A 13,414-nucleotide genomic window follows, 5' to 3' on the forward strand; every position below is an offset into this window, starting at 1 on the left:
CCACAGCTAAATTTGGTTTTGCGACATTTTGAAATCACTGTATGAATTACAAGTCAGAGCAACATTTTTTCTTACTCCTTTATTCTTGTGGCTGAAACTGAATTTAGTTTCTTAAACTGTATTGAAGGTTGTATTATTCAAATAATAACCTGGGCAGTAAGGTTATGACCTGGAATATTATTTCTTAAGTGAGAAATCTGAAGGTGGGAAGAACAAGAGACTCAGATTTCCAGGGCTCAAAGCCAAAAATATCTTGGACTGCACACTGCTCATTTGCATTTTTTAGCATCAATTAAAACTCAATGTTTCTTCCTAGTTTGTAAGCTATTCCAATTGTTAGTCTAAAAGTAGCCTGCCCATAAATCGCTCTGTAAGCATACTTCCTTCTTTCTATCAAATTAAAAGGGAAAGGTTGATTCATTTTAAAGTGTATTGATGATAGAAGAGTTCTAAGTAGCACTTTATCTACAACATAATACTTGAAAGGAATGAAGTGCAAGCTAAATAAACAATGGCAATGAATGCATTTTTTTCCAGGGTGGTCCTTTTGGAAAACGTTAACCACATTAAAGTGGGCGGTTATTGAAATGTGCAATTAATTTGAGTTAATAAAAGTTGAAGCTGTCAATCACCTGAGCAGGTGGTGGAAGAACCTTCTTGCATATCTGCTGATTGGGTCTCTATATTCCAACACAGTCGTATCCAACAGGGGTCTTGTTGGAGCATAAAAGGTTCCAAGGCTTGCTTCAAGCTGTGCTGTGGAGTTCAAACACAGCAGCAATGAAACAAGTGAAACTGCTTCAATTACAACAGGTTGCTCATGTTTGCCATCCGTCAGGTTTCTCAAACACTGATGAAATGTGAGCTTGTCACAGGAAAGATGAAATTAAAATACGACAGCTAGTACAAAAACAAACCTGTGTATAAACTTTCACATGGCGTAGCATTGACAAAGACTATGAGCAACAAAAAGCTGTCAAAAGGTAAGTAATCTATAAGGAACCAACCTTTTGCCAGATATGCATAATTAAAACAGTGACTCATAAGAACAATACAGTTTGAACAAGTTCATCAGTAAAAATCAACTTCCAATTAACTTTTCTACTAAAGAAAGAATAATGAGCCTCACCTTTTCAGGGTTCACCACTGTGCGTTTGACCACTAGGTGGTCACCATAGTCAAGGGAGTTGCACTGGTTTAAAATGATTAGAAGTGAGAAGGCAATGAGGCCCTTCTCCTACAGAAGAATTTTTTGTGAGTCCCCCTTTTTTGACAATGGCACTTTGGCTTTTTATATTTTTTAACATAAAGTGTTTTTCTTCCATTATTTATAATTATTTAAAGTGTTTGTGTCCTAAGTGTCTTGGTGGGGCTACTTTAATGATGAGTAACATTAACGTCATTATATGATGTGATTGTTGTCTGTGATTGCTGTGCGAGGTATATATTCCTAAGTATAGGGCAAAATGATTGATGAAAGCCTCCATTTTTCTCAAATCACTGAAAGAATTTGATACACTGGGACAGATTCTCCTGTCAAGGTGGATTTGCAAACCCCATTATTATTAGGTGGAGTGGTGTGTATGCATTAAAACAGAGTATACTTGACCCATTGTCTCATTAGGCGGACAAAATCTCATTGATTTCCTGCTATTAACTTTTGTTTGAACTAGCCATTTCTGTATTTAGTGATAACGGTTCTTTAGTTCTAAGCATAGTTACATTTTATTTTATTAGGTTTGACAGCACTAAATGCTCTAATAATACAGCCTTATAAACATAGGCAAAGTGTTAGTAAATTAGGTTTTACATTATCTTAAATCTAAACAGTAAGATAAGATAAACCTAAAAGGTATTTTCTTTCAAAGCAGCAGTCAATTTAGATTAAAATTGAATACAGCAATGCTATTGCGAAAACAAGTCATACTCTCTTGCTATTGCTGTTTTCCTGACAGCATGTTTTGTACTTCTGAAATGTGCCAACCTACATGGAATATGGGTAACTACTAGCACAGTTATAGATTCATTAGATAGCCCAGCTTGATGTTGAAGGCAGAAATAAAGATCTCAAAGATAACCGCCACACTGCTACAAATAAAAGGGCTCACTAGGTTCCACTAATAAAAAGAAAACAAATTACCATGTCAAATTTGTTAGATTCATATAGAATAAATCCAGGCTGGAATAAAATTCTACCTGTCGTAAGACAGCATTAGGCAGCTGCATGGGGAGAAAATACACAGATATCTATTTAGAATGTGCATATTTTTATAACAGTTTCAAGAATAGCCTATTTTTTCACTGGTTACTTTAAAAGTGTGTTCTATTAAGACAAGATTTTAGTGCTGCACATTTGTAGAGTGGAGGTTATGGTAATCTAACTCACATCTCATGCTGTAAAACAGGGATGGCCAACTGATGGTTTGAGAGCAAGCTGGGCAGCTTACAATTTTCCTAAGATCTATAGCTCACCACCTCCAATAGCACTGGCTTTTCTTCCCATATAAAAGATAAGCCTGGTACGCAGCTCAATCCTTGCTGGGCCATGGCATGACACCTTGTCACTCAACTGTTGCACTCTAAATTTTTGAGTCTGTTGCATTCCAATACACAATTCAGTGGGAAGCCATCACACCAGGGTCTAGCGGAGATGAGGCTGAGCCTTAAATTCATCCTTTCGTGTGGGAGATGTCAGGAGTGACTGCAGGGGACAGGGAGGTTACAGTGAGTGGAGGTGTAGTGGTCCTATGGTTTGCAGGAGTGTGGAAAGACACTGGATGTTGCATTGAAAGACCGTGCTTTTTGCAAATACCCCCAAACTGAACTAAATACTCCTGTCCCCTCCCCATAACAACGCCCTTTCTTAATTTGGTGCCCGTTTTAAATATTGATATAAAATAAATAATTGACTTCTGTACTGGCCAACATTAGTCACTGATTTCAATGTAAAGCTATCTGTCTATCTATCAAGATAGATAAAATTACTGATCATATAGTTTCATATAAATATCAAAGATAATATAGATCATACAATATATATTTATGCATGTGTATATATTATGTAATATATGTATTATTACACTTTCCTTACTATTAACATGAATTAAAATGCAATTTATGTGTGTCCATAATCTTATTAAAAATATCTATATAATAATGACATTTGATTGTAGAATAGCAAAGCATAATTCTGACTAGTCAGGACCTAGTAAATATTGAGCCTCTTTTTAAAGCCAATATGTATTATCAAAATCATTCAAGTATAGATTTTAAAATATAAGTATAAACATTTATGAAATACAACCAAACTCTGACCTTCTCTCTCTGGTGTCAGCTTTTGTCGAAGAAGGTGATTTACAATGGCACTCATGCTTATGTGACACTGGTGACTCATAGTGTCCCAGTTCATGCTGCTCAGGACACTAATCGCCTCATATATCTCATCATAACGAACATACTGGTGGATGATTTCCACAAGGCCCAGCCGTCCTCTTGTGATGACACCTGTCATAGGAAATATTAAAGCCAAGGATAGCATCATAACATTGTAGAAAAATAATTCTTATTTTTCAGCAGTTACAAATATTGTTCCTTATTAATTCAGGTATTAATAAGTAAATGAGTTTTATGTTTAAATATTATTTAGTACATTTGTACAGCACCTTTTATAGGCTGGCCAGATAGCAAGTGTCAAAAATCGGGACAGGAGGTGGGGGGTAATAGGTGCCTATGTGAGAAAAAGATCCAAAAATCGGGACTGTCCCTATAAAATCGGAACTTCTGGTCACCCTAACCTTTTATCTAAACATATCTAGCCTCAATACGCTTTACATGGTGCAGAAAACCCAACAGTGAAATGCATCCATGTATGGGGCGGGGAATGTGGCATATGCTTACCAGCAACAGCAACACTACATAACAATTTATATTATTTGTTTATTTTAAATTATATATAGGTTTTTATATGGTGCTCATCACCATAGTACCTGGACTCCTCACATATGTTAATAAATGAATTTTCACAATGTCTCTTCCAGGTAAGGAGGTATTATTAGCGAAGGCAGAAAGCAAAGAATAGCGTAAAATTTAGAGAAAGAGTTTCTTGACAACTTAAGTGAGTGCTTCTTGGACCAGCTAGTGCTAGAGCACGTAAGAGGAAAGGCTATTCTCAGCTGAGTCTTAAGTAACACAGAGGAGTTAGTTCAAGAAGCAACAGTTGCTGAGCTACTAATAGTGACCACAATATAATTAGGTTCATCAGCATCCTAGGAGGAGGTAAAGAACCAAAAGGTTACACAGTGATGATAAACTTTAGAAAGGGACAACTCAATCAAATAAGATGGCTAGTCAAAAAGCCCCTAAAATCAAAAATAAAGGAAATAAAATCCTTACACGTGGCATAGCTATTTACTTAAAAACAGCAATAGAGACTCAGAAGGCATGTATTCCATCAAACAAAGAGGGAACTAGAAAGGTAAAGAGCAAGCCAATGGCAAGGTTTAAGAGGCTATGTGAACCAAACAGAAATCCTTCAAAATTTGGAACTCTGACCCTAGTGAAGCCAGTAAACAGGGGCACAAATGACAGCAGGCAATATATAAGAGGGAAAATAGAAGGGACAAAATGGATTTTGAAAAGCAAATAGCTAAAAGTATAAAAACAAACAATAAGACTTTTTTTTAAAAAGTATATCGGAACCATGAAGCCTGCAGGTACTTTACCTCCCCCTATGATGTTGAACCAAACTGCAGTGTCTGAAGAGGAGGTGCTGGAACAAACCAGTAATTTAAAAAGAAGTACATCATCAGGACAAGATGGTATAAATCCAGCAGTTCTGAAGGCGCTTAAATGTGAAGTGGCTGAGCTGCTAACAAAAATAGGCAGTCTCTCAATAAAACACCCATTATTCCAGAAGATTGGAGAGTAGTAGATGCTGTATCTGTATTTTTAAATGGCTATAGAGGTGATATGGGAGATTACAGTCCTGGAAGCCATACATCTGTACATGGTCAGTTGACTGAAATGATAATTAAAAATAAAATAATAAATGCCTAAATGATCATGAGATGATAGGGTCTAACCAACACAGTTTCTGCAGAGGAAAATCATGTCTCTCTAATATATTAGAGTTCTTTGAACATGTCAATAGAATAGTGGATAAAGGAGAATCAGTAACAATTTATGTAGACTTTCAAAAGGTCTTTGACAAGGTCCCCACACAAGAGGTTATTAAAGAAGCTACCTAGTCATGGAGTCAGAGGGAAGTACTGTCATGGATTAAAAAAACAGGTAGGAGACAGAAAGCAAAGAGTAGGATTAAATGGTCAAGAGGATGGAAAACTACTTTAGGTACTGGGTGCTCAAACCCAACCCATTAAAAACAGCATCATCAGCTTTCCATCTCAGCAATTCCAAAGCGAAGAAGATGCTGAATGTAAACTTCTGTGGCAAGGCAATCACTGACGATCTGAACCCCTGCTATCTAGGAGTCACCCTTGATTGCAGCCTTACCTATCAACAACATCTGAAGCAGGTGAGTCATAAAACGAAGTGTTGCACCAATATCATCCAAAAAGCTAGCAGGATCTAGCTGGGGTTGTGATGCTCAAATGCTACGAATGGCAACACTGGTTTAGTTTATTCCACAGCCGAGTACTGTGCACCTGTTTAGGAAAGAAGCTCACACATGGGTCTCACTGATATCCAGCTATGAGACTTGTAACTGGCACCCTGAAGTCCTCTCCACTGCCTTGGTTCCAGTCCTTGCTAACATCCCTCCTCCACCATCCGGTGAGAGATGGCTACATTGTCTGAGTACAAGAAAGCTCTTGGTAAACAAAAGCTCCCGCACCATGATAACCTTGTTCACCCTCCTCACCCTCGCTCTAAGTCCCGCTGACCATTCTGGGTGGTTGGAGAAGCCAACTTCAATCCATAAGACACCGGGTGGAGGCAATGGGCAGGTTCTGACGTAAACAACCACCACCTCATAGCTGATCTCATCATCAAAGTGTCTGGTTTCTTGCTGTGCTGAAGACAGTGGGACGACCACCAACTATATTAGGACATGACATGGAAGGTGCATGCACCTGATGCACAAATGGGGAATCAAGGATTTGCCATCGTGTGAATGCGGAGACCTCCAAACCATCAAATACACTGTGAACATTTTTTCATTTCCAGAAAGTATCGCACACATGCACTCGGCATCTCCTGAAGTCCTCAAATGGATTTCAAACCTTTCCACTAACTAGTTAATGTTGCTATTTCCATCCAAAAGAAGAATGGTCAATGTTCATCCTGGAAAAAGGTTTACAGTGGGATGCTTCAAGCATCTCACTGTCCCATGTTTAATGTATTTATTAACGAGCTGGAAAAGACAGTGAGCAGTGAGGTAGCAACATTTGTAGATGACAATTATTTTCGTTAGTGAAGAACAGAAAGGGCTGTGAAGAACTTCAGAAGGACCTAACCAAGCTAGGTGAATAGGCAACATGATGACAAATGAAATTCAATGTCATGAATGCAGAGTAATGAACACTGGAAGGAAAAACATATAAGTTATTCATATACCTTACAAGGTTCTAAATTAAGTGTATCAACTCAGAAAAGGGAGCTGGGAATCACAGACAGCTCAATGAGGACCTCTGTTCAGTGTGCAGCTCTGGTTAGAAAAGCAAACAAAATGAGAGGATGCATAAAGATTGGGGTTGAGAACAATGAGGAAAATACTATAGTACCTTTATGTAAATCAGTGGTGCAGTCTCATCGGGAATACTCTGTGCAATACTGGTCATCACATCTCAAAAAGGATATTGTACAATTGCACGGGGTTCAGAGAAGGGAGGCAAGCATGGTTATGGAAAAACTAATGAAGAGAGATTGAAAAGACTGGGGTGGTTTACCTTAGAAAGGAGACAACTAAGAGGGGACATGATAAAAATATATAAAACAACAAATGCTATAGAGAAGGTAGCCTGAGAACATCTGTTCGCATAAAGTAAGAACAAAGGGGATATTCAATGAAATTGGAAGGTGGCAAATTCAAAACCGATAAGGGAAATACTTTTTCATAAAATGTGGAATTAGACTGTGGAACTCATTGCTACAGGATGCCATTGGGGCCAAGAATTTAGTAAATTTCAAAAAGGGATTGAACATTTATATAGATAAAAAGAATATCTGGAGTTTATAACAGCTAATGCTCACAAAGATTTTGAAAGAGATATTAAACCTCATGTTTCAGGGCTTAAGGCAACCTCTAATTATTGGAGATTATAGTGAAACATAATGTGGTGGGAAGATTATCCTGTATCTGCCTATAGCCGGGTTCTTGTACCTTCATCTGAAGAATCCTGTGATGGCTCCTGCAAGAGATGGGATACTGAACTAGATGGGCTATGGGTCTGATTAGGTATAACAGTTCTTGTGTGACTACAAGGAATTTTTTAGCATATAAGTATTGAGGTTGGAATTATACTAGGATATTATGAGTTTGGGATCCACTGACTTTAAAGGAAGTTGGATCAAATTCTAACACTATTAGAGAGAAAGTCCTATGGGATCTTCTATGATCCTACAGTGAACAGTCAGAGCCTTCACATTAGGTGTCATGCACAAAAGTTACCTCCAGCTCAGCAAAATCCTCTACTCGAGGCATTTCTTCAGTATTTAATTATAGAGAAGAATGTGACCTTGTGAGACAATATGAAAGAGTGGCCATCTCCAGGATGCCCGCTTGTGTCCTCAGTGTGGCCCTGCATGCAGCCCCTTCCTCTATTTCCCTCTTCCAGAGTCCCCAGCAACTCTACACAAGCTTTCCAAATATAAATATTCCTTTGTGGGGTTAGTTTATTAGAAAAGTCAAACAACCATAATCCAGAATTCCCCAGCATAGCCCAAACACTGCATTTAATCTTCAAGTCCCAACAGTCTGTCAACATACCAAGTACAGCTCCGGCACCTCTCACTGTGCTCAGGTTCTCAGGTACGGCTCCAGCATCTCTCACCATGTCTCCCCCCAGCCCTTCTTGCTGGGGTATTCTCTGCCCTGGTTCATTCTCAGGGCCTGGCTCTAGGTTCCTGGCTGGAGACATCATCAGGGTCATCCAGTCCCCAGCCGTCAGTCCTCTCTGATCCTTGGACTTCAGCTGTCTGGCTCAGAGAGCCAGCAGGCATCTCCTTTTCCAGCCCTCTCTGGAGGCGACTTTCTGGTCTGGGAAAGATTGTAGGTAAGCCCCTGATTGCCTCCGTGTCTTCTGCTTTCACCAGCCTGATCTGGCGCCACTGCTCACTGGGGAACTGTTACCGCTCCCTCCTTCAGGGGCATCCCTTTCCTGAAGCTCTGAGTCAGCTCTGCTCTCGTTCTGAGCACTCGTTCAGGCTCTCTCTTTCTCTGGGTACATCTGTACTACAGACACTATACCAGCATAGCCCCATAGTGTAGACAGAAGGGGGCTTGCTGTCGGAGCAGGAATAAACAACTCTCAAACAAAGTTAGCTGTGTCAGCAGAAGCCCTCTTCCATCCGCACAGCTGTGTCTACACTTGGGGTTATGTCGACATAGCTACATGGGTCAGGGAGTGGGTTTTTTTTCCACACCCCTGACCGACATAGCGATGCTGATATAACTTTTCAGTGTAGATCAGGCCTCACTCTCAGGGTTCTGCACTCTCCCTTTACTTTGGCCTGTCTCTTATTTGTAACTCCCAGGGGCAGCCCCGCACTCCTCATTAACCCAAACTAGCACTCACCTGGACTGGAACAGAAAAGCGGGGCCTGATTTCATTTAAAGGGCCAGCTATCATCAACGCACCTTTCAATTACAGATAAGAATTGCTGAAAATCAGAGTTAACATACCTATCATAATGAAATATGACCGCGCCAAGGAAACATCTATACACGCTCATGCTCCACACCCTTCACTTCCTCACCCTTGACTAGCCAGCTGATCATATCAATGTGGCTACCTACAGCATATATGCACTACGGCTAATATTCTCAGCTATGAGCCTGGTTTGCGTACCAGGGCCAAATAGTATGTTCATTTAAAACTGTTACCCTAAAACCTCAGATGTCGGGTCAGAGCTGATGGTTTCAGACATGAAATAGTATATTTCTAAAATATCTCTGAAATCTACTCAGAGAATATATTGTCCGTTTTTATCATTTAAAGGAAAAAGGAAACTAAATTTAAGATTATCACAGATATTCTGAAATTGTCACCCTACCAACCCTAATTTTAAGAAAAACATACCAGTAGGAAAGAGAAAACTGACCCTAAGAATTGCAGTCAAAGACACAAAGGATGGCAAGGAGTGAACATTCTTCCAGTGGAGAAGAGCAGAGACAAGCTGCAGAAAACCACATCTCACTAAAACTTCCCAAATGCAGTTGTGGGTGTAGTTTGCACAGGCATAGAAGAGCAAAGAAGCAAGAAAACTGGAAAACAGGTATAGCCAGATTTCAATGACCAGCAAGTGGCTTGGAAAACCCAGAACGCCATGCCTGATGTTTCCAGACCATTTGAAAGGCTTTGTTTGTTAAAGAGAATAAAATAATGCCTTTTATTATTTTTTTCAGTATCATTTAAAGAAAACACATGCTTGTCTACTAGATTACATTTCACACTTGAATTTATTGTATGGGTACGTTCTCTGTGTAATTGCTGTTTTTAATTGAGGTCGTTTATACGTGCGCATTTCTGGTAATGATAATATTTAATTTTTATGGTAGTCCTTATTCTTCATCAGTGTTTATAGTATGTTTCTGAAGTATTGCACAAGGTAGGTAATCTTGATGTTAATTGTGACGGGAAGATGAAGATGTTTGTTTATATGTTAATGAAATCTAATATAGTACACTATCTCTCTAGTGCAAGATTGGTATCATTATTTTTCTGAATTGAAATTAGCTAGACAAAGAATTGGAGGCTTCACAGACTTGTCCAGATATCTGTGGTGGCAGCTGGAAGTAAAAACTATTTTGCACAGTCACTGGAATTATTTGTTAACTTTCATATGGAACAGTTTAGAAAATCTTGAGATAAATTATTACTGGTTATAACAAGGGCCTAGATTTTTCAGAACTGTACATGTGCAAAAAGAGTAACCACCATCAACCGTGAAATACAAACTTACTTGGTAAAACTATGCTGTGTGGTTAATGACATGTGATTTAATGGGTTAAGCTTTCCTGGGAGATTACCCTGATAGTGGAAATCGCTCTTTGATGATAAAGTTTATGCATAAAGATCACCTGGCCTGAAAGGGTTAAAATCATAGTGTGGGGAGCAGTTACAGGAAGTAGAATAAAAAAATCAGATTTTTAGAAATCATAAATTTAGAGTCTTTATAGCAAATCAAAAGCGCAAATTACTCTGAAGACAGAGTACTATTGATACTGGATCAAATATGCAGTATTGCCCTGAAACTTAATTCTTTTTGTATAGATCTGCTGATTCTAACATATCGCATATAAAAAACCTGTGATAGCCACAGTACCCTATTTACAGATATTTAGAGCCAAATACAGGGAAATTCTTGTTATAGACACTGATTCAGCAAAGTACTTATGCACAAATGTAATTTCAAGCATATACGCAGTCTCAGAAACTACAACTGCATCTTTAAACTATCCTGTTATACATAGACATTGCTGATGGGAGGTTCCCAGGAGCGTGTCCTAACACAGCACATTAGCTACTCCACATATGCATAACGCAGCAAGTTAATGATAGCTTTCAGCTTCCACTGCTGAATGTCTGTGTTTCCGTCACACCCCTATAATGTATTTTGATATAATTTGTATGCATATTAATTATTAATTAACAGAGGCCTAAAAAATTGCAGATCTCAGCAACGAGGACTGACTAATCAGTGCAGTATTTCACCTTGTTAATGTGGCAAGCAGGGAGAAAGCTAAGAGAACACTGAAGCAATAGAGGACTTTATATTATGACTTGCATAGCTGACTATGTGGGGGGGGAACCATGGTCTTCTATGGAGATGCGATTTGACGGTAATATACAGAATGAATTTTAAAATGCGATAACTTTCAACTGTGGAGGTCAACATCTTCCCATTTGGATGCTTGACCTCTCTTGGGTGGTGCGCTTCCAAGCGACCTACTTGGGAAAAAGAGGTGAGAGCCAACTCATTGCCTAATTGATTTAGGAACAGTGCCCAGGGAGACCGGCCAATTAAGTTTACAAGCTGGCAATTAGCAGGAAGGCCTCTAAGTCCCTGCACTGAGAGCCTGTTTGACTTAATAAGAACATAAATGTGCTAGAGATAGGAAGGGGAAAGCTGTGCTTTCTGGAAAGCTGTCGTGAGTAGACCCCACAAGGGAGGACTGAAGAAAAGCAAGGTATACACGGGCAGAGTGCCTTCTGTTTGACAGGTCACCAGGTAATTTAGAGGTTTATTTTTTTAAATGGACAACATGCAGAAAAACATCAAACAGATGCTTTAATTAGTGTTCTATCTGGTGCTTTACAACTGCTAAGCAGTACTGGACACGGTGGAGCGACATTATCTCATAATAAATGGCAATCTACAAACATTTTTCTTTAATACTGTTTTTGGATAACAGTGACAATCTGGCTAGTTCTTGTCAAACAATAAAAATATGGCTAAACCTGACATTTTGCCGGTTGCTAAAGCCACACAGTATCAATTTACCAATTTACACCTTGAAGACTGTGTTATCTGAATCACTTTTAGTGTCATCTTTTCCTTTCAGAAACTATTTGCTCAATTAAATGGCGGTTTTCAGTATTTTTAATCAGTCTTTTTTTCCCCTCCATAGAAGAATATCATTGAGGAACAGATATATCATGGACAAACTTGTCAAAAAAACCCAGGGCTAGAGCCACAAAGGTACTTAGGTGCCTAACTGCCTCTTCAGGTGCCTATGTCCAACATTCAGATGCCACTGACGTTCTCAAAACCATCACTCAGCTGCCACCTAACCCGGTAGGTGGCTAAGTTTCTGCCAGGAGGCATGTGCAAAGCTGTGCTACCTCACAGCACTGCTGGGAGACTTAGCTCATGCCTAAGCCACGGCAGACTTCTCAAACTAGACCTTCCCCTACCCATCTTGCCTGCAGGTCCCAATCCTGTACGTGTTCTCACAGCAAACCTACAGGATTGGGCCTCACACAAAAGACAGCCTGGGATCATTTTTTTGGGAGAAAGGGCATAGGCTACTTAAACAGTAGACCTGGCTTAGGACCTACCTCCAAGAGAGGGTTCACAGCTGGAGATTCTTAGCAGAGGGAGGCACATTTATGTGGCCTGTCAGAAAGGTGCCTAAGGCCCAGATCAGTAGGCATTAGGCCATTAAATACTTTTATGGATCTGGGCCTTAAGCCCCATCCCTTTCCTCTGCCTTTCACTGGCTAGCTTAGGCAGCTCTCCGCTCAGCTTGCTGGTTGCTGGAGATCCATGTCTTAGGCATGTGCCTCTCTCCACTCACTGAATAGAGAGCTAGGGTGCTTAACTCAGCGCTGAGAATTTCACTTGGCAGAAGGGTGTCTAGGAGTTAGGCACTGCAATGCCTAAGTCCCTTTGTGGATCTAGATCCCACTGCCTCCCGACTAAAAAAATCAACTGGAGTTTGTTGCGATCTCAGTAGGGATTTACATGGTAGTAAAAACATACGTACAAGGTCAATGCTAGCACCTTCACCTTGCTGGACAAGAGTGGGACAAAATGCAGAAATTTCCCAGCGTAGGTATGTCCGACATGGCTCTCTGTCACAGCACTGAATTCAGAGTCAGGAGACTTAAGTTTGATTCTCCTCTCACTTACCCTGGCTTTACACTCTCTTGTTTTGAATGGAGTCCATCCTGATTCTCCCTGGCATGAGAGGGAAATTAGCTCTCTACAGCGCTCCATTCCTGCATCGTCCCTTGACTTGCTGCATAACTTTGGAAAGCCATTTAGCAGCTCTGTGCCTCAGTTTCTCCATTTGTAACCCCCCCATGGGGATAATAATGCTTCTTTGCCTCGGTACAGAACTCTTGAGCTTCATAGATGAAAAGTGCTATAAATGCTAATTACTTCTACCTTGGTTCAAAACTCTGAATATGTTAATTTATAGACTCCCCTGCCCTAAAATATACAAATGCATTTGCCTCTTATAAAGAGTTTTGAAGAAAGGAAATGGGGTATCACATACGTTGGAGTCAGGAAGAACATTAAGCAGATTCATGGCAGATATTACCACACCTCTCAACATAAGACAGCCCAAATGTGGGATGCACAGTTTGATAAAGACCCATCAGGAGGGAGGGACACACACACACACACACACCCCATTCATGCAGGAAACAAAATAACGTGAGACCTATTCCTTTAGTGTAAATAATCATTCTATAAAAATGGTTATGTACCTCTTCAGTAACTGCTG

The 13,414-nt window shown here is 39.8% G+C and overlaps 1 protein-coding gene across 1 annotated transcript in view; it reads right to left on the minus strand.

The window, feature by feature from the left end:
• Positions 1–13,414, minus strand: part of WDPCP (WD repeat containing planar cell polarity effector) — a 250,030-nt gene that overhangs the window by 100,157 nt on the left and 136,459 nt on the right. The window contains exons 11-12 of the mRNA XM_034764195.1: positions 3,316–3,504; positions 633–756 (exon numbers count right to left, since the gene is read on the minus strand). Of these exons, the coding sequence (XP_034620086.1) occupies positions 633–756; positions 3,316–3,504 (313 nt within the window). The remainder of the gene's footprint in view (positions 1–632; positions 757–3,315; positions 3,505–13,414) is intronic.

This window comes from Trachemys scripta, chromosome 3 (assembly GCF_013100865.1).
Source record: "Trachemys scripta elegans isolate TJP31775 chromosome 3, CAS_Tse_1.0, whole genome shotgun sequence".
NCBI lineage: Eukaryota > Metazoa > Chordata > Testudines > Emydidae > Trachemys > Trachemys scripta.